Genomic DNA, 21780 nt, shown 5'->3' with positions numbered 1-21780 from the left:
ATCTACCGGTATCAGTTTTGGTGAGGGTTTACAGTTTTATGTATTTTTATTTCTCTCTTAAAATATATCCATATACAATAATGTTGGTATCGCATGAAGTTTGGAATTGCATAGACATTCTGACCTTCTAAAGTCCCTTGCCAGTGATGCTGACAATCGCTGCCTCCATGTTTTCTCAACTTATGCCCCCCAAACTGGTTGTGAATGAAGCAGAGAAGGACCAGTTTTGAAACAAGCTATTTAACCATGTCTTATCCTGTCCCATTGAAGAACTGCTACTTCTTGACTTGCATGGACACTTAGGGAGTGACTGGGTTGAATGCAAATGTCATAGAAACAATGGATATGGCACAAGGAGTGATTATAGAAGATGAATTCTTGACTTTGCTGAAGTTGCCAATTTTGTCCTCACCAACACATTTTTCGGAAAATGGACCGGCCATCTGATCACTTACTCCAGTGGCAATAACAGCAGACAAACTTGACTTCTTCTTAGTGTGGAAACAATAATTCCCTGTTGTGTTCAATACAAAAGTCATCCCATCTGAATGCCTACCCCCTCGACACAAGCTACTTGTTGCTGATGTGAAAGTTGTTGTGTGGAAGAGTCTCGGCACAGAAGGCCATGAAACAACCAAGGCGGAAACTCAATGAGCATAAGGAGACAATTACAAACACCAGATTCACTAGACAACACATGGCTTGCAGCTTAGAACTCCATAACTGCGTCATAAATTAAACACTGGAAGTCAAAAAATGTGGACAGCGACACACAGAAAACAAACTGTCATGGATGTAGATGGATCAGATAAAAGAAAAGGTGCAAGAGAAGAAGGCACCATTCAAGGTGCAGTATGCCTAGAAAGCTGGCTGAAGTACACCAACTGCTGGACGGAAACCAAGAGAACAATTCCAGCAGCATGAGCTGATCACTTTGTATGAACAACCAGACACAAAAGAGAGCAAGAAGAAAATCTACCATCTGACACAGGCCAAGGCAGTGCAATACATTGTGCCCTACAAATGTGTGAAGGACAATGATGGGAAATTACTACTGAACAAAACTGCGATCTTGAAATGCTAGTAAGAGCATTTTAATGAAATTTCAAAATTGAGTTTCCATACCCACTGGCCCCCGATTTCCAAATATATGCTGCTCCAATTTCTAGCATCACTTCAGCCAAGGTGAAAAATACTATCAGTGGCATATAAAACTAGAAAGCTCCTGGACCTGATGATCTTAAGCAGACCTGTGGAAGTTAAAGGATTTTCAGGGTTCTATCATCTCTCTAATGCCATGATTGACACAGGACAAGTTTCTGATGACTGGGTTATGAGTATTACAGTACCCTTATTAAAGAACAAGGGTGACCCAGCACTATGTCAAAACTACTGTTGCATTTGAGAGAAAGGCCATTGCCTTCACAGCATCACTAATCTCAGTATCAACCAGCATGGATTTGTCAAAAGACCCAGTATCACAGATGCAATTTTTGGCATACTCATACAGTTAGAGACACACAGGGAAATGAGGAAGCTATTACATATAGCCTTCCTTGATCTCAAGAAGGCTTTTGACCTTGTCTCTCATCAGCTCACTTGGTATGCGCTATGTGATCACAGAGTTTCAGAACTTCTCATCAACTAGGTATGCATGCTTTACTGGAATGCCACCAGCCATATGAGATGCTCATTTGGCATCTCCAATGACTTCCCAGTGAGAGTTGGCATTCAGCAGGATTCCGCACTGTTACCACACCTCCTCATTTTTGTTATGGATTTACATTGAGGCATTCCATGGACCCTGGTCTACACTTGTTGCAACAACCAGAAAAGATCTGGAGCAACATGTGCAGGTGCAGGTTTGGACCAATAGGCTTTCACGATTTCGACTCAACCTCAACATCATGATAAACAAGTATATGAAGCGAAGCCCAGCCACTGATGCCATCCAAGTCAACAACTGTGACTGGACAAAGAAAAATCTGTTGCAGTACTTTGGTTCTTACCTGCAGAGCAACAGAAACATTGCTGGCAGCATGCAAGCAAGGGTGAATGCAATGTGAAAGAGGCGGAGGGATGTCATGGGAACACTATGTGAGCGTAAGATGCCTCTCGATCTGAAATGAAGATCTACAGAAGTGTCACTCATCCTGTGGTATTGTTTGGAACAGTGTGTTGGCCTTCAGCCAAAACTACTGAACACCATCTTCACGTCATGGAAATGCGAATGGTTTGCTGCACACTGGGAGTTTCCCTTTTAGACTATATTTGCAACAGCAGTCTTGGAAGACAATTTGGTATCGCCCCTATCCATGAAAAAATTGCGAGAAGGATGGCTATAATTGTTTGGGCACAATTTGTAAGCACCACCTGAAACAGTTCCCAAAATATCCTACCACTATAAGACTGAAGGTCAGTGTCCACCTGGTAGACCTAAACAAAGTTGGGAAGATTCCGTGCCTAAAAGGGGTATGAGTTCTAATCATGATGTTTGGCAAGTTCTCCTGTCATCAACCTCACCTCATTCAAGTTTCATTCTCTGACACAATTGCCTTCACAATGTTAATGCAAGGTTTATTAGTTCTGTCTTAAAATTTATCATTTATAGCTGTGAATCAAAGAAGAACTTAAATACTACTGTTTATTGAAGATGCCATAAAGGGTGCATCTATTATGACAGTTGTGGCATATTTATTATCATTCTGAGTGAGAAGAAAAGGATCACTCTAATATAAATACATTATCATTTTTCTGAATTTCTGCAAATCTGCATCTTTACTGAAACCATGCTTTGTGATTTAAAAAATATAAAAAAATTAAAGATTTCCTTTTCCTCTTTACAATGAAACATTACTCTAGCCTTATATGTATGTTGGGTATTCAGCCCAAAGGCTGGTTTGATCCTCCACAGTTCTGCCAACGGCTGTCACAGATAGCCTAGGCGTCGCTGAAGAGGCATACTAGGGAAATGAGGAGTGAGGTAGTTTCCCGTTGCTTTCCTCACTGAGCCAGAAGTTGTCATTACATATCAGTCTGCCAAGCCCACTGAAATGCATGCACCAACCGACCCTATGAGTGACATTTTCACACCATTCATAACATGGACTGGCTGCATAAGGAATGATATTACTAGCATCACACATACCTCCCTTTCATATTGTCAAAGCCAAGGATGAGACTGAGACATGTCAATGAAAGTAACAAATTTATTCTAGCCCATACCAGAAGACATAGTGCACTATAAACACTACATCTCACCAGCAAAGGCATACTCTAGCCTTTGAAAAATGAAATGCTCTTGATCTGAGCAGAGATTATGACTGTTGTACTTTGTTGTACTTTGAAATCTCTATTAGAGGGTATGAAAATAATCTTCATGCTTTGGTAGAAAATAGCAAACGTTTATTTTAAAATTTCTTAAATATATTTCCTTCATTGATAAAATAATAAAATGGATTAAGAGAATAGTGTTATTGGTGAACATTACAAATGCTCAGGTTTAGAAAGCTAACTAAAGTGCAATTTTAACAGGTATGAAAATAGATGGGTTTCAGTAACTACTAAAACCAAAACTAAATCCCACAGCACAAGAACCCCGAAGGCCTGCAGATTACGAGGTGTAGTGTGGTCAGCACAACGAATCCTCTCGGCCGTTATTCTTGGCTCTCTAGACCAGAGCCGCCATCCCACCATCAGATAGCTTCTCAATTGTAATCATGTAGGCTGAGTAGACCTCGGATTCAGGTAAGAATCCCTGACCTGGCTCGGAATTGAACCCGGGGTCTCTGGGTAAGAGGCAAGCATGCTACACCTACACTGCAAGGCCAGCTCACTAACTACTAGGTATAGAAGAATTACAAGTGTGTTAGAGTAGTCCAAACTCTTCAGAATGACCTTTAGTGTTCGAGCAAAAGAGAGTGAATCTGATTGTTGTTTACTTGGTTGCTGCTAGGGTGTTTATAGAGAGATAAGCAGGATAGGATATATGATGTTAGACTGATTATTTCTTAGTATCTGAGCACTAGCTGATGCCTTGTCAAGGATTTCTTCAAAATAAGTCATTGGAAGGCCAGAAGTAAAGATTTTTAGACCTTTTGGTTGAAAAATTATCCCTCAATTATGATCTTCTAATTCCCATTTACATTCAGACTCATCAAACCTCATTTGTTTTACAGTCAAGGTGCCGAAACATTTACTCCGTCCGCCTATCCTTTTCACCTGAGGGATTCCAAGATTGGATATAAGTTCATAAGTTTGCACATGGTTTTAAAATTGTACAACCACTCCTATTTGCTTTCTTCTTTCCTTTTCTCCTCCTGTGAATTTTTCATCTATTCTTTGGTCTTCCACACATAAGGGTGGCAATAACAATTTTGTGCAATTTCCCCTTACATGATGTCAAGCATGCTCTTACCTGGTAAGTTATTGCTCTCCATATGTTTGTATTATACAGTAGGTAGGCCTTAGATCAATTACTAGTGCGTTTCTGCGGGACATGCTTGGCATCATGGGAACAACATATTAAAATCAAAGAAATAATTTGCATCTGCTGATTTCCATCTTTCTTTTCCTTCTACAGTTTATCCTTGTTAAATTCATATTCTATTGATATGATTCAATGCATTTTGTTTATAATGATATGTTATTGTTTCATCTAGGATAACAAAGAACGAGGAAATAAAGAAGAAGAACCAAAATCATCTACTGTTACTATGTCACTTGTAAGTAACACATTTCACTTTTATTTTTAAGAGACCTCTTTACAGTAGCATACAACTTTACTTAAGGGTTGATAAACTCATGGTTTTATGCCTAAAGAGCAATCACTATTGCAACAAAATCTTTCATTAATTTATTGGTAATAAAGAAAAATTACACTTCTAGTTTGGTTGTTGATAATCAGTACTCTCTCTAAATTAACTACAGTAAAATTTCCTCTGTTCTACTTACAATAAATTATACCTATTTCCATGTTTACCGTATATTATATTTCATACCTAATTGATGACCAGTTTTTATTTACTTCATTTTCCCAATGGTATTAATTTGTTGGATTGTAGTAAAATGCATTTACTGGATATTTCAGTGTACACTTCTTGTTTCCTCTCATCACCTGGACAGGTCCTTGTTGGCCCTGACCTTCTTCAAACATTTTTGCAATTCCTTTCAGTTTAGGGTTAGGGTTCACCAATTTTGAACTCGTAGGGTCTGTATGTCTTGCATCACACATTCTTCTCACCTCAGTGCAGGTCTTCTAACTTTCATAGCTCCTCTGGTGTCAATGAAATACTTTGAACATTTGCCATCTCATCTTAAATTGATCAGTCATTCTTTATCAGACTTTGCAACAAGATTTTTTTGGATTGGGTCATCAGCCCAACCCAACTTCAGTACATGTTTTCTGTTAGGATTGTCTCCCTTAGCTTGTGGGTTCCCGTTGTAAGCATCAGGAACTCAATTTTGTGTCCCTGTATGATTTACTTGTCTGTGTATACATTGCCCAGAACATGGCATGGATGTCCACACATCAGTCATAGTAGGAATAAATGGCATTTCCTGTGTTTTGATAATATACTTTCACCAGGCAGAAGTGCATCCACAGGAACACTTACTATCTCTTTAAATCCCTGTTGTCTCTCTATATCCATTACCGTATCATCATCATCATCATCATCATCATCATCATCACCGTCATTGTCACCGTCATAGTTGTCATCATCGCATCCTCTTTTCTATATTCCTCTCTCTTAAAATACTTTGAATCCAGAATACCACTGATAGAAAATTCATGATCAAGAATAGATTATGTTGATTGATTTTTCATTACTCAGAAAAGCAATAGTGCCATTAATGAAAACCAATATGATTTGAAGTAAAACAAATTTCTTTTTCAACAGAATTATCTCCCAACCTCCGTAACTTCCTCAAACTTGGCATACCTAATAATATTTTCTTCTTCTTCTTCTTTTTTTTGTTAGGAATGAAGCCATACTTTTCAGTGTCGACTTAGTTAAATGTAACAAAAACTTTTCAGTCTGTAAAACGCACTACAATTACAATATAAGTTATAACACTATAAACATTATTTTACAAAGAATGACATGTTTCGTTCTACAAGAACATCCTCAGAGTCCATCAAATCACTTAAAACATGCTTATATATGTACAGTATTGTTTATGTTGCAGAAACTTGTCAATGATAGAAAGTTCAGTGACAATATGAACCAGTAATGACAAAAAATGAATTTACAATTATTAATATAATGAAAAACACATGTACTTATCTAGACTTAGCATTGGCGTTCTAAATTCTTCCATTCATAAGCCAGCCTCTGTAAATTTTTGCATTCTTTTCTGGCTGTGATGTCATCCATAAACTCTTGTCTTGTTCTTCCCCTCACATTACACCCTTTCATCCTTTCCTCAATGAACATGGTAAACCAGATTGAATGTTACAGCAGATAAGCAACTATGCCTTTTTTTTGCAGCTGTTTTCACCTCTTACCTACTCGTGTGTGTACTTCTTTTATATTGCCAAAACTGTTTCTCCTTTCTCTCTGCAACATCTGTTTCTCAGAAACTTACTGAGGATACTCCCGGTATTGCACAACATCAGTGAGAATTCATAGACCAAGCCTTAAACACAAAATTATCATTAAGAAATACTGAAGTTGTAAGAATATTAGTTACCTTTCTAAGTATAGTATTATTAATATTCATTCGTAATAAAGTGCTGTCACTAAAAATTATTCAAATGCATCATCAGATGTTCCAGTTCTAGTTTGACCCAAGCTCTTTCATGTCCTCAGTAAGAGAGGGAAAATATTTTACTCATTTTATTTATTTATTTATTTATTTATTTATTTATTTATTTATTTATTTATTTATTTATTTATTGGTGAAAAAGGTTCCATAAGCCTCTGGCTCATGATAGGGACAGTACAGTACATACTTTTGTTAAGGCAGCACAATAATTACATTTCATATACTACAGCTTTTTCAGTAAAGTGAAAAGTACATTTTTGGATAACTAAGATATAGTTGTTGTTTTTGTTAACATGCTAGTATCATAGTTTTTCAGAAGTATATTCAGATATTGAATGGCTGTAAGATACTAAATGTGGACAACATATTAATAAATTAAAATAAGTTATTAGTGGGTGGGGGCAGTAGAATAACAGTCACAGTTTCCCCTGCCTGTCGTAAGAGGCAACTAAAAGGGGCCTCATGGGCTCTGAACTTTGGAGCATGCGTTGGCGACCACGGGGCTCTCAGATGAGTCCGAGCATTGCTTCCACTTACTTGTGCCGGGCTCCTCACTTTCATCTATCCTATCTGACCAACCTTGGTCAACTCTTGTTCTTATATTAAGATATCTGTATGTTGGGTATTCAACCCCAAGGCTGGTTTGATTCTTCACAGTTCTGCCAACAGCTGTCATAGATAGACTAGGCATCATTGAAGAGGTATACTAGGGAAATGAGGAGTGAGATAGTTTCTCTGTCGCTTTCCTCACTGAGCCAGAAGTTGCTATTATATATCAGTCTGCCAAGCCCACTGAAATGCATGCACCAACTCACCCTATGAGTGATATTTTCATACCATTCATAACAGGGACTGGCTGCATAAGGAATGGTATTACTAGCATCACTCATACCTCAGACACCTTCATTTTGTCAAAGCCAAGAGACTGAGACAGGTCAATGAAAGTAACAAGTTTATTCTAGCCCATACAAGAAGACATAGTGCACTGCATCTCACCAGCAAAGGCATAAAATATCTGTATAGGAGTAATATTCCTTCAGTTATTTCTTAAAACACTTAACCGATTTACAGTTCTATATAACAGGAGGCAATACATTATGTTCCCTAAACATTGACGATTCTGTATCAAATATGCCATAATCAGTTCCTCGATTTGAGAAAAACCCATATTGATTATCGGGAAAGTAATTCGTTTTACATAGAAAATTTACCCATCTCATTTTTAGTACTGTTTCTGTGAGTTTTTCAATTGCAAGTAATATACTAATTGGCCTGTAATTGGGTGGATCTGTATTATCTCCTGATATAGGTATATTCTGACACATTTGAGTAATTGGGGTATTTCTCCATTGAGAATTGAACGGTTAATAATTTCCACAATATGTGGCACTAAACTTTCAACACAGGTTTTTAACATGATATTGGTTATTTTATCTTCTGTTAAATTAATTTTATTCTTTAGAGAAGTGATTATTTCAAGCATTTCACAGTCATCAGTTGGATACATGAAAATACTATTAGTTTGACACTTTCAGCTGTTGTGCTGCCATGAACTTGTTCATCTTCTGACATCATTTACCACCAGATTGCTGGTTTTATGTTTATGTCCAGGCTTCCTATTTAACACTTCATTAACTACATACCAAGGTTTTTTTTTACCAAGCTCGATAGCTGCAGTCGGTTAAGTGTGGTCAGTATCCAGTATTCGGGAGATAGTTGGTTCAAATCCCACTGTCAGCAGCCCTGAAGATGATTTTCCGTTGTTTCCCATTTTCACACCAGACAAATTAAGGCCATGGTCACTTTCTTCCCACTCCTAGCCCTTTCCTATCCCATCGTCGTCATAAGATCTATCTATGTTGGTGCAACGTAAAGCCAATTGTATGTTTCTTTTTGGTTTTTGCAATTCTGTAATCTATGTTCATAATACCTTTTTTGTAACTCTCTTTTTAATTTGGTTATTTTATTACTGATTCTTTTGTATTCTTCAATTACTTCTGCAGAGGAACTTTTTACTTTGGTTTTCAAAAATACTGAGTGTTTGATGTGAATAAGTGTTAGTAATTCTTGGGTAATCCAAGGTTTTAGGGGAGAGTCTTTGGGGGTCTTTCCTTTTATTGAAATTAAGCTGGTTTCAATTCCCTTGCTAATATACTCAATAAATTAATTATAATAGGTGTTTATGCCCATTTCCTCACAGTTAAATTTATTTTGTAGTATATGCTAATTTAATTTCTTGTAATTTACAAATTGGTTGCCTCTATCTTTGATTATTGGTACTTCTGGAACTGATTTTTACTAGAAATTTCACATATTAGTAGGTAGTGATCACTTGTTATTTGGTGTATTGAATACATTACATTTTTTACTACTGTTTATGATCAGTATGTGATTCATTTTCATTTTGATTCAAAGACTTCATAATTTAATCCAGTATGAAGCATGGAATAAATATAGAGACAGATATTCAACTTGTAAAAGGAAAATGTTGATGTATAAAAGTTTTATATTTTATTATAAATTATGCCAAATCATGAAACTCAACTATCTCCTTTCTAGGTTTCAGACCAAAAACCATTATCTGAAGAAAAGCCCCGATTTCCATTTAACTTCCGTAAAGTATTTGAGTACAGCCATAACAGAATAGCTGCTTCAGAACCCTCCTTCTTCAGGAGCATTTTCAGTAAGGATGAAGATGATAGGTAAGAAATTCTTTGTTTTTGAGCTGTAGCACTTTTCTCTTAGGAGAACATAATGTTACTTGTTATGTCTTCCAATTTTACACTGACAATCCTTTCCCAGTGTAAAAAATGGTGTGTTTCCTGTAATAGAATTTCTTCATTGGAGAATGAATTTATAAAACATTTTATCACTCAACTATGGGCCTTTGGGATTGAGTTTATCCCGTAAATCTATTTTTTAAAATGGATTTGTAATAAAATACAAATTTCAATCTGTTTGCTGAAAATAAAAAGTATATGGAACTGAATATATATCTCATTTAGCATCTTCAGTATAAGGAATGTGAGGGTATTGTACCAGGAAATGCCCGTACTTTATAGCTTGAAGAGCATGAGATGAATGCAAGGTGTGTTCGGTACATTAAATTGTAGCAGGTACAGAGAGTGTGAGGGTTTCACTTCGAACGAAGTTCATGTTTATATTAAACTGCTAATTTATTAAACAAAGTCAAGATTATATCACTTCAGTACAGTTGGATATCAGTCAGGCATGATGTGCTTCAGTACTGTTGCTGGCAATGTCCCGTGTCGAACCGCTGCTCCTCCCGTCCTCACCATGGAACAGCTCTTGGCACCACGGAACCATGTACCAATCCCTTGAGGGCTGTTCTGGACGGTCTTGAAGTTCTAGATGTTCTGGATGGTCTCGGAGTTCAAGTTGCAGGGTTTGCTCACGTGGAATAATGGAGCAAGCACATGCAAAAGTCCCCTGGACTTGTAGGATGAATGAGTAAGAAGGTGTAATTTATAATATATTTTAACTGTTTCCATGAAGGGATTAAAGAAATGCTGATATTTCATGTTGAATGTCAATGGAATCAGACACGAGACACTTCTTTAAAGTGAACTGGACTAGTCTGTAACTTAAGATGAAATTTTAAAAGAACTCAAACAATATTTTCGCAGCTGAATGTTAATGGAATCGAATCCGCACACTTCCTAAAATCACTTGCACTTGTGAAATTAAGCACACTAAACAAAGGTAATTATTGCTCTAAACGTTTGGAGAATTTAGGACGCAAATACTCGTCGGGTCCTCTAGGATTTCAAGATCACTTTGATTCTATTTACAGTAATTCGGGGAGTTTATTCATTGAAATGAACACTGATAGATGCCGAAGGATATTATTCACACTGATTTAAATGACAATCACTTCAACTGGGTCTTACAAGTAAAATGCCTAATGTGTGAAATTAGTCCCGTTCACACACACTTTTACATTTATATATGACATCGTTAGAATACAAACTATTGAGCGAAATTAGTCTCGTTCACTTGCACAATTGTTTTTAAAGACATAGAATAATATTGTTAACTCAATTTCTGAATGGTGAAAATCGGTTTCGTTCACACATTGGCCTGAGTTCACAAATAATGTGAAACTATTTCACACAAAGACTAGCACTGCAAGTTAAGAAAGTTACTAGTATTTAAAAGTTTTATTCATGAAAACTCTAAGTATCAATGCACATTTTATGAACATAAGAATTGTAAGTTGTGATACACAAGATTTTAGTCACTTGAAAATGTTCAGAGTATCACACTTGCTAACTACACGACTAAGTCTGTAGACAGAGAAATATTACAAGATTTTTTTGCAGAGTATCAAAGGCTTCTACTCTATAACTTCGACGTATCATCGCACTGACAACCACCAGCAGTCAACTGTACAGGTTCGACTGTGGGACAACACTGAGTTGTGTCCAATTCTCACGTCTCTTTTATACTGAAGTCGCGGAGACTGCAGCTGTTTCATTCCTCTCAATAACTTTCTTAATCCATGGTGGACTTTAATGAAACTTGGTAGTATAGGAGGTATCGAAATGGGGTATATGGTGATGTTACTCTCATATTTGTACCATAATATATATACAAGTTATTAAAGATATAATGTATGGAAGGTTCTATGAATGACGTAACTTAGCCCTGGCGAGCTGCAACCTGCCACTTGTTTGCTGTAGCTACTTTCTTACTTGGCACACGGTGCATATTTTAAAGTATGAAATACTTCAAAACAAATTCTAGACCAGCGTTTTTGGTACAATATGCAGCAAAATATTCAATTATACCTTTCTGATCTACAACAAACTGAGTATTTTTGTGCCTAAGAAGTATAAAGTTAAGGTCTGTGTGCAACTGAATAAGGGAAGAAAACTTTAAGATTATGAAATTATGGAAAGAGATGAACACAATCACTAGAAAGCTCTAAATAATAGGTGGTAAGTAAATCCATAATATGGTAATGGAATTGATATCATACAGGCATGCAATACAAAATACAGCAAGGATATGTCTTGATATGTGTGAAAATGAAAAAAAAGCACTTGTTTTGTGTTTGAATCATGTAGTCAAGAAAATATAGTAGATCCTACATATTAAATGGCTTTAAACAAGAATTGCTGCTGATGGAGAGATGCTTTGAGGAAAGGAATTGATCTTAACAAATATGTGGGTCACTCAAAAATGAATACACAATATTTTCTTACAAAGCCAATTTTTATTCTGTGCATTTGTTTGCTTTGTTTACAGTATATTACTACATTTTTCAGGCATACAGTATTGTCTCTCTATATAATCTCCATCCCTTTCAACTGTCTTTCATCACTTCAGATCGAGTGCAGCTGTGCCTGCACTATAAAAGTCTGGTCTGGCATGTCTCAGCCACACTGAGCTGTCACAAGGGAGTCTTTGTTGTCAAACCTCTTTCTGTGATGTTTATTCTTCAGTTTACCAAAGAGATGGTAATCAGAGGGTGCCAATCAGGGCTGTGAGGTGGATGTAGCAATTTTGTCCATCATAGCTTTTGCTAGCACCCTCAGTTTTCTGACTGATGAATAATTGAGCATTGTTGTACAACAGAAAAAACTCCTGCCGATGTCTATGTGATCGAACGCGATTCATTCAAGTGTAAAGTTTCTTTAGTGTTGACATTAGGTATATATTGGAATTAATGATGGTTTCTTGAGCCATGACATCCATAACCAGGATTCCTTCTGAATTCCATAAAACAGTAAGCATAATTTTTCCTGCCGAAGGTGCCACTTCATTAGCTCATCTACCAAGCAAAGTGGCTGCACGTATTAACACTCTTTGGCTATGGATCCAATCATTCTACATTTGGGATATGAGTGGGTTCGAACCCCACCATCGGTAGTCCCGAGAATGGTTTTCTGTGGTTTTCCATTTTCACTTCCAGGCAAATACCAGAACAGTTCCTATTCATAGGTCACAGCCGATTCCTTCTACCTCCTTATCCCCCTGTGGGTGGGGGCAGTAGAATAACACTGACAGTTTCCCCTGCCTGTCAAAGAGGCAACTAAAAGGGGCCTCATGGGCTCTGAACTTTGGAGCATGCGTTGGCGACCACGAGGCTCTCAGCTGAGTCCGAGCATTGCTTCCACTTACTTGTGCCAGGCTCCTCACGTTCATCTATCCTATCTGACCAACCTTGGTCAACTCTTGTTCTTTTCAGACCCCAACGGTATTACATATGGAGGCCTAGGGAGGCTTTCATTTTCATGCCCTTCCTGGTTCATGTATTCCTTTGGCCGATACCTTCATTTTTTGAAGTGTTGGACCCCTTCCATTTTTCTCTCTGATTAGTGTTGTATAGAGGATGGTTGCCTAGTTGTACTTCCTCTTAAAACAATAATCACCACCACCACCTCCTTATCCAGTTTTTTTCACCATCCTTCATTTCATCTAGCTCCTCAATTCAGGTTGACATCAGGGAGTGCAGCCAGCTGTAAAGAGATGCCATATAATTTAATTTCACTTCATCCCCCACTCCATGTCAGAAAATGAGTCTAAAGGTTAGACATACATCTGCTTATTAATACTGTTTATGATGACTCCATTAACTTTCACACCTAGCTCAGTATCATGCAAGGTTTTTTAAATTTGTAATCGGCATAGAGGTTGAATAGGAGAAGTGAAAGTATGCAATCTTCACATACTCCTCTTTTGATACATATCTCTGAATTTCTTGTTTGTCAAATCTTGAATGTGGCTGTCTGGTTCTTGTAAAGATTTTGTATGATGCAGACATCTAACCCTTTCTGCTGGAGGATCTAGATCATTTTTACATGATTGACTCTGTCAAATGCCTTTTCATAGTCAATGAATCATGCAAATACAACTTTGATTTGTTCTTAGCATCTTTGAAAAGGAACATTGGTGCTGAACTGTGCCTCTCAGGTACCAAAATCATTTCTGAACTCCATTTGGTTATCACCCATGTCCATTTCACACTTTGATCTTATGCATAACTTGCATGTATAACATGTAGAAATGTCTTTGGCATGTGGCTCATTTCCTTGGGTGTGATTTCTTTTGTATGGAAGTTAATGTTGATTGTAGCCAGCCACCTGGAATTTCTCCTGTACTGTATATCTTCTTAAAAAGCTTAGTGATCTGATCAATAATGTCTTCTGTTATCAGTTTAAAGCTTCAGCTTGGGTCTGATCAGGTCCTAGTAGGGGAGACTGGGGACAGATAATACACTTTTTTTTTTTTTTTTTTTTTTTTTGCAATCACACATTAAAAATATATTATTTGTGTGAAAACAGCCATTTTTATTCTACTGCCTTTGCATGGTTATCTTTTACCACTGTACCTATTTATACAATGGAATTACTGTCTAAATCTTAGTAATATTACATTTTTAACTACAATGAAATCTGTATCGGTGCTCTCCATGCAAGGGAGGTTTGATACACATAATGGGGAGATGTGATAGAGTCATATATAGGAGACAAGCATGAATAAAATAATCTATAATGATAAAAAATACTGGTGAAACCATTATGAAGAAATATTTAAGCCTGAGAAAGAAACAGAAGTGCAGAATTAAGCCTGTGATATAACTAAATGACAATAAAACGTTACCACACAAGCAAAATTTGCCTTAAATGATTAAAAAGTCCTGTATTACAAATTATCATTGATTTTCTCATTCAACAGCTAACCCCTGAAAGCTCTCATTAAAATAAAAACACAGTATTCTTTCATTTCTCTCAATAAAGGTTGGCTTTGATAACATTGGGCCGATTGCAGAAACGGCATTTAGACGATGTCTACGGTTAAACAATGCCTAAGTATGGCTGCCACATTGCAGAGACGTTATTTATCACTTAGACACTGTCTAAAACCGATGTTCAACCGGTCTTGTTTAAACACTGCCGAGAGCACTGTTTAACCTCAAATGACAGGAGTGAATCACAATCAGAGGTTATGTACCGTGAAATATGTAATTTGTATTATCATGTTGAGACGATTCCGGGAAGAAAGGTTAGTCCGACGGCCTCTCTGTGGGTCGCCCGCTGCTAAATCGCAGCAATTCGTTTGACATGCACGGGGAGATAATAAAAAAATTAGGTTCCGCTTTACGAGAGACTTGTTTCTTGAGACTGACAAAGTGACAGGCTGGTAACTGTCAACTTGAATACAATTCTTGGCAATCGATATATTTTATTATATACATGGGGTAATTTCCATGGAATTATAGGTCACTTCGACTACATACATATCACAATTACGTGTCCCGATCGTCTGAGGGCTGTCACATACAACAACCGGGAGAGATTCACTTATATTTACTGCCAAGTAAACACACATAATAGTGAAAACTAAAAAGTAGGTTGTATGGGATTTTTACATATATAATCGCATAGGTTTTCGGTAACTATCAGATAGGAAAAGGCAAGTGGTGGTGATTATCGTTTAAAGAGGACTGGGGAAGAAGAGCCGTGGCCATAATAACAGCCCTAGTATTTGCCTGGTGTAAAAATGGGGAAACTACGGAAAACAATCTTCACGGCTGTCGATGATGCGTTTCGAATCTACGATCTCCAGAATGCAAGCTACATCTACATCTATATGGCCCGTACAACACACTCGGTTACACATTACTATTGCTTCATCTTCCCTTCGTCGGAGCTACCGTATTTATGAGTAGATTGCACTCACTGTAACATTATAATGAAAGCTACACTTCCCCGTACGGTGGCGTGTCGCTTTAGTGTCGATAATATTATGAGATTTAATTTGCACCGAAAGCGATACTCTTATCTGTGGGCAAGTCATGCTCAGCCATATTTGAGTAATGTGTAGAAGACAAACAGCTGAGTAGCGTTCGGCGCGCGCACCGACGAATTTCATTGGTGCGACAAGCAAAGAGTTACATGAAAGATACTTCAGTCTCCATTTTCAAACCAAAATTGAAACTTTAAGGGATGTCTAGTTAAACATCGACTGAACATTGTTTATGCAATGGAAGACCGTGAATGCTTTAGACGTTGTTTAGGTAGACGATGCCTAAGGCTTAAAACTAGTCATCGTTTCTGCAATCGGCCCATTGTGTCTACCTAATCATGATCAGTTTAAGATATCATCTTTTTCAGGCCATTTGAATTTTCTCTCTAGCATATTTCACGGTCCATGTTTCTTGGGATGGTGATCCAATAATATTCCCAACAAACCTACAAATACATCTCTTTCCCTTAAATGACATAAAAACCCAGTCCCCAACTTCGACAGTTTTATTAAACATATCATTGTCACACTCGCTTTCAAGTTCATAGCTAGTTGAATCACTTTTAAAAGATTTATTATCACTTCCTGAACTTGATTTGGGTTGTGCTTTTGAATTTCCTTTTCCGTTTATCAAATGACAAAATTTCAGTTTCTTGACAGCTGAAGTCTTTGCCATCTTTCTTTCTTCTATCTTCTTTCTCTTCTCTAGTTGCTCATTATACTCAGCTTCCAGCTGCATTTTAACAGGAGTGTCAGTCAGTGTCAAACTTTTTTGACATCTGTTCCTTGCATTTCTCCTTATCCTAGGCTGTGTCTTTGGAAATGGTGAAATATCTTCAGGTGTCACTGCTTCTGGGGTAGATGTGCAGTTTGAAGTCGAAGTGCTGGAAACATGAAGTGTTCTGGACCTCTCGGTCAAAGATGTTCTTCTTTCTTCTACATTTAGAGAAGCCGTTAGTTGACATTCTGCTGCTACTGTAGGCTGATCAGTTACTGTGCTGCATATAAAATCAGTATCAGTAAAAACTTCTCTGTTGAAAGGACAAATGCCAGTGTGTTCAAAACCAGCTATGATGTTATGGGGAGTGAATGACACAGGGAAACATGTTTCAATTACGTCAGGAATATAATAAATTGACATTGATTGCCCTGGATTATTTACCATCCACTGTTGTGCAGCCAAGTTGTAGGACTTTTGTAAAGGTGCATATACAGCCACATCTAAAGGTTGCAGTTTGTGACTGCAATGTGGTGGGAATGTCTGCAGCACAATGCCATTTTCTTTTGCTTTATTAATGGCAGCCACAGAAATGTGAGACTCATGGTTGTCCATGAGCAACAATATTTTCTTCTCTTGAGAATATTTAGTATGTTTAATAAAGTGTTCCAGGAACTCAATAAAATTCTCTTTAGTCATCCATCCTGAATAATTAGGATGACCAACACCCATTGTTTCTGGTGGTCCTCCTATATACGTGTATTCTTTTACATGAACCCGTGGAAAGATGAGAAATGGTGCAATAAAATTCCCAACAGCATTACCTGCATTACAGACAGTGACAAGTGTCTCATGTTCTTAGGATGTGGCCTACCCAACTTGCTTCTCTCCTCTTGATGCAATCACCTTTGTCGGCTTGTGTGTTGTTGTTACACCAGTCTCATCTACATTCCAAATATCTTGGGGTTCAAAATGTTCCCTCAGCAAAACAACTTCCAGTTTGTCACGGAATTCCTTCAATGTAATCCTGTTGAAAGCAGTTGATCTTGCAATACCAGTCGCTTCTGGCTGCCGAACAGAGAGACCTTTATTTCGGTGCATGAACCCTCTGAACCAGTCGTAACCAGCAATTTTCATTCTCATCCCATTGTTCTGGATATTTTTTATTATTCTTGTGAGCGAATTCGTAAGCAAGCAGATGACATGGGATGGTTCCCAGTCCATGGTGTAACTGAGATGCCTTCTTCACATATGATACTAATAGCCCCTCTTCATACTTAGTGAAGACTTGACATGAGGTGTAATTAGGAGAGAAAGACGTACCATCTATATTGTTTTTGTATTTGTTAACATATCTGCTCAGAGTCATCTTATCAATCCCATATTTATCAGCAGTCCTTTTCAAACCATATCCATTTTCTACTACTTTCATCACTGCAGTTTTCATTGTGACTGGGTCATGTTTCTTTACTTTCTTCCCCACAGGTTTTGATTTAAAAAACATTGGTCCTGTTAGAGGAGAGATTCTCACTTGGACTATGTGTAAGTAGGGTAGCATCCTGCTTGATGAATCTACCGAGCTCAGAACATTTTAAGCAAGCCTCGGACCTATGGGAGTAACGGAGTCCCACTCCCATTTGACAGGCGAGGGACTCCTTGGAAACAACTTGGTGAACGAAATGGAATTCGATGGGGAGCTATCAATATTAATGGGGTTTATGGAAGAAAGAAAGTAGAACTGGCTGTGTCAGCAAAGAGGATGCATATGGATGTTCTAGGAGTAAGTGATATTCGGGTAAGGGGAGATAACGAGGAAGAGATAGGAGATTATAAAGTGTACTTGACGGGTGTTAGAAAGGGAAGGGCAGAGTCTGGGGTAGGGCTCTTTATCAGGAATACCATTGCAAGCAACATAGTTTCTGTTAGGCACGTAAATGAGCGAATGATGTGGGTAGATTTGTCAGTTGGAGGAATTAGGACTAGAGTTGTGTCTGTGTATTCACCATGTGAGGGTGCGAATCAGGATGAACTTGACAAGTTTTATGAAGCATTGAGTGACATTGTGGTCAGGGTCAACAGCAAGGATAGAATAGTGCTAATGAGCAATTTCAATGCGAGAGTTGGGAATAGAACTGAAGGATACGAAAGGGTGATTGGTAAATGTGGGGAAGATATGGAAGCTAATGGGAATGGGAAGCGTTTGCTGGACTTCTGTGCTAGTATGGGTTTAGCTGTTACGAATACATTCTTCAAGCATAAGACTAACACCGCTACATATGGGAGGCTAGGGGTATCAGATACATAAAAGACTATATCTTAACAGACTTTGAATTCAGGAAATCTGTTAGGAATGTACGAGTTTTCCGGGTATTTTTCGATGATACAGACCACTATCTGATCTGTAGTGAACTATCTCTAGGCCTAGGGTAGAGAAAGTGAAATCTGTCTGCAAACGAATAAGGGTAGAAAATCTCCAGGACGAGCAAATTAGACGGAAGTACATGGATATGATTAGTGAAAAGTTTCGAACAGTAGATAGTAAGCAGGTTCAGGATATAGAAAGTGAATGGGTGGTATACAGGGATGCTGTAGTAGAAACAGCAAGGGAATGCCTAGGAACAACTGTGTGTAAAGATGGGAAAAGGCGAACATCTTGGTGGAATGATGAAGTGAGAGCAGCTTGTAAACGTAAAAAGAAGGCTTATCAAAAATGGCTCCAAACAAGGGCCGAGGCAGACAGAGAGTTGTACATAGACGAAAGAAATAGAGCGAAACAAATAGTTGTTGAATCCAAAAAGAAGTCCTGGGAAGATTTTGGTAACAACTTGGAAAGGCTAGGTCAAGCAGCAGGGAAACCTTTCTGGACAGTAATAAAGAATCTTAGGAAGGGAGGGAAAAAGGAAATGAACAGTGTTTGAGTAATTCAGGTGAACTCATAATAGAGCCCAGGGAATCACTGGAGAGGTGGAGGGAATATTTTGAACATCTTCTCAATGTAAAAGGAAATCATCTGGGTGGTGTTGTGAACAGCCAAGCAAATGGGGAGTAGGAAAATGATGTTGGTGAAATTATGCTTGAGGAACTGGAAAGGATGGTAAATAAACTCCATTGTCATAAGGCAGCAGGAATAGATGAAATTAGACCTGAAATGGTGAAGTATAGTGGGAAGGCAGGTATGAAATGGCTTCATAGAGTAGTAAAATTAGCATGGAGTGTTGGTAAGGTACCTTCAGATTGGACAAAAGCAGTAATTGCACCTATCTATAAGCAAGGGAACAGGAATGATTGCAACAACTATCGAGGTATCTCATTGATTAGTATACCAGGCAAAGTATTCACTGGCAACTTGGAATGGAGGGTGCGATCAGTTGTTGAGAGGAAGTTGGATGAAAACCAGTGTGGTTTCAGACCACAGAGAGGCTGTTAGGATCAGATTTTCAGTATACGCCAGGTAATCGAAAAATGCTACGAGAGGAATAGGCAGCTGTGTTTATGTTTTGTAGATCTAGAGAAAGCTTATGACAGGGTACTGAGGGAAAAGATGTTCGCCATACTGGGGGACTATGGAATTAAAGGTAGATTATTAAAATCAATCAAAGACATTTATGTTGACAATTGGGCTTCAGTGAGAATTGGTGGTAGAATGAGTTCTTGGTTCAGGGTACTTACAGGGGTTAGACAAGGCTGTAATCTTTCACCTTTGCTGTTCGTAGTTTACATGGATCATCTGCTGAAAGGTATAAAATGGCAGGGAGGGATTCAATTAGGTGGAAATGTAGTAAGCAGTCTGGCCTATGCTGACGATTTGGTCCTAATGGCAGATTGTGCCGAAAGCCTACAGTATAATATCTGGGAACTAGAAAATAGGTGCAATGAGTATGGTATGAAAATTAGCCTCTTGAAGACTAAATTGATGTCAGTAGGTAAGAAATTCAACAGAATTGAATGTCAGATTGGTGATACAAAGCTAGAACAAGTCGATAATTTCAAGTATTTAGGTTGTATGTTCTCCCAGGATGGTAATATAGTAAGTGAGATTGAATCAAGGTGTCGTAAAGCTAATGCGGTGAGCTCGCAGCTGCGATCAACAGTATTCTGTAAGAAGGAAGTGAGCTCCCAGACGAAACTATCTTTACATCGATCTGTTTTCAGACCAACTTTGCTTTACGGGAGCGAAAGCTGGGTGGACTCAGGATATCTTATTCATAAGTTAGAAGTAACAGACATGAAAGTAGCAAGAATGATTGCTGGTACAAACAGGTGGGAACAGTGGCAGGAGGGTACTCGGAATGAGGAGATAAAGGCTAATTTAGGAATGATCCCGATGGATGAAGCTGTATGCATAAACCGGCTTCGGTGGTGGGGTCATGTGAGGCGAATGGAGGAGGATAGGTTACCTAGGAGAATAATGGACTCTGCTATGGAGGGTAAGAGAAGTAGAGGGAGACCAAGACGACGATGGTTAGACTCGGTTTCTAACGATTTAAAGATAAAAGGTATAGAAGTAAATGAGGCCACAACACTAGTTGCAAATCGAGGATTGTGGCGACGTTTAGTAAATTCACAGAGGCTTGCAGACTGAATGCTGAAAGGCATAACAGTCTATAATGATAATGTATGTATGTATGTATGTATGTATGTATGTATGTATGTATGTATGTATGTATGTATGTATGTATGTATGTATGTATGTATGTAACATTGGCAACTGTAATGTAAAAATGTAATCAAGTAATTTCAAAATTTAACCTTGATACCTATGTATAAAATAGCCCATAGATCTACTGTCATCTTGATTTCAATATACTGGTAACAGCACCTATAAATCAGGGGAGTTGTAGTGTATCAGTCCTCCCCAATACACATTTATTGATAAAATTTTACATCAGAATGAGGTTATGAATACAATGTTAATAACAACACTTGTTATAATAATTTAAATATATCTACTATTCACCAGAAGAAAGTTATTTGCATTAGAAGATATTAACCTTGTGAAATAATACGTTAAAGACAAAGCACATACCTTACATTCACTTGATGAAAACAGATAATGTGACAAAAAACAATTTCTGCTTTTGTTACAGAATCACAACTAACAAGAAGTAACAAACAGGAAATGGGTACTAGGGGGAGGAAGCAAATACAGTAGAGACAATATGCGACACTTCCAGATTTAGCCTTGTTAAAATGGGAGACAGTTCGCAAGTGGCAGTCCTAGTGGCATGACCTGGAATTTTGCACTAAATTCAAATATCAATGGAAATGTATATACGAAAATGGATAAATAAATTATGACTAGAAAGAAAGTGTTATTAAGATATTAACTTCAAAGTTACTAAAGCAATTCTGGATAAGTGAATGAAGAATTATTTAACAGGTTATTATTTAAAGACTGAAATTAGACATATAGTCAAGATGTGAAATGGACTGGTGTAAAAGGGCTTGATTTTTAATTTATGCATTACCTTTTTTGCTTTAGCATACCTGCCTGAACTTTCACGGCTAGATTGGTCTTT

General features: G+C 37.8%; 1 protein-coding gene across 1 annotated transcript in view; it reads left to right on the top strand.

Annotated features, from left to right (window-relative positions):
- Positions 1-21780, top strand: part of LOC136874474 (anoctamin-5-like) — a 190700-nt gene that overhangs the window by 50508 nt on the left and 118412 nt on the right. Inside the window, exons 6-7 of the mRNA XM_067148135.2 lie at positions 4662-4724; positions 9328-9470. Of these exons, the coding sequence (XP_067004236.2) occupies positions 4662-4724; positions 9328-9470 (206 nt within the window). The remainder of the gene's footprint in view (positions 1-4661; positions 4725-9327; positions 9471-21780) is intronic.

This window comes from Anabrus simplex, chromosome 1, assembly GCF_040414725.1.
Source record: "Anabrus simplex isolate iqAnaSimp1 chromosome 1, ASM4041472v1, whole genome shotgun sequence".
In the NCBI taxonomy this organism is placed as follows: Eukaryota; Metazoa; Arthropoda; class Insecta; order Orthoptera; family Tettigoniidae; genus Anabrus; species Anabrus simplex.
The sequence above is the reverse complement of the archived record's forward strand: the minus strand, read 5'-3'. Positions and strand labels throughout refer to the sequence as shown.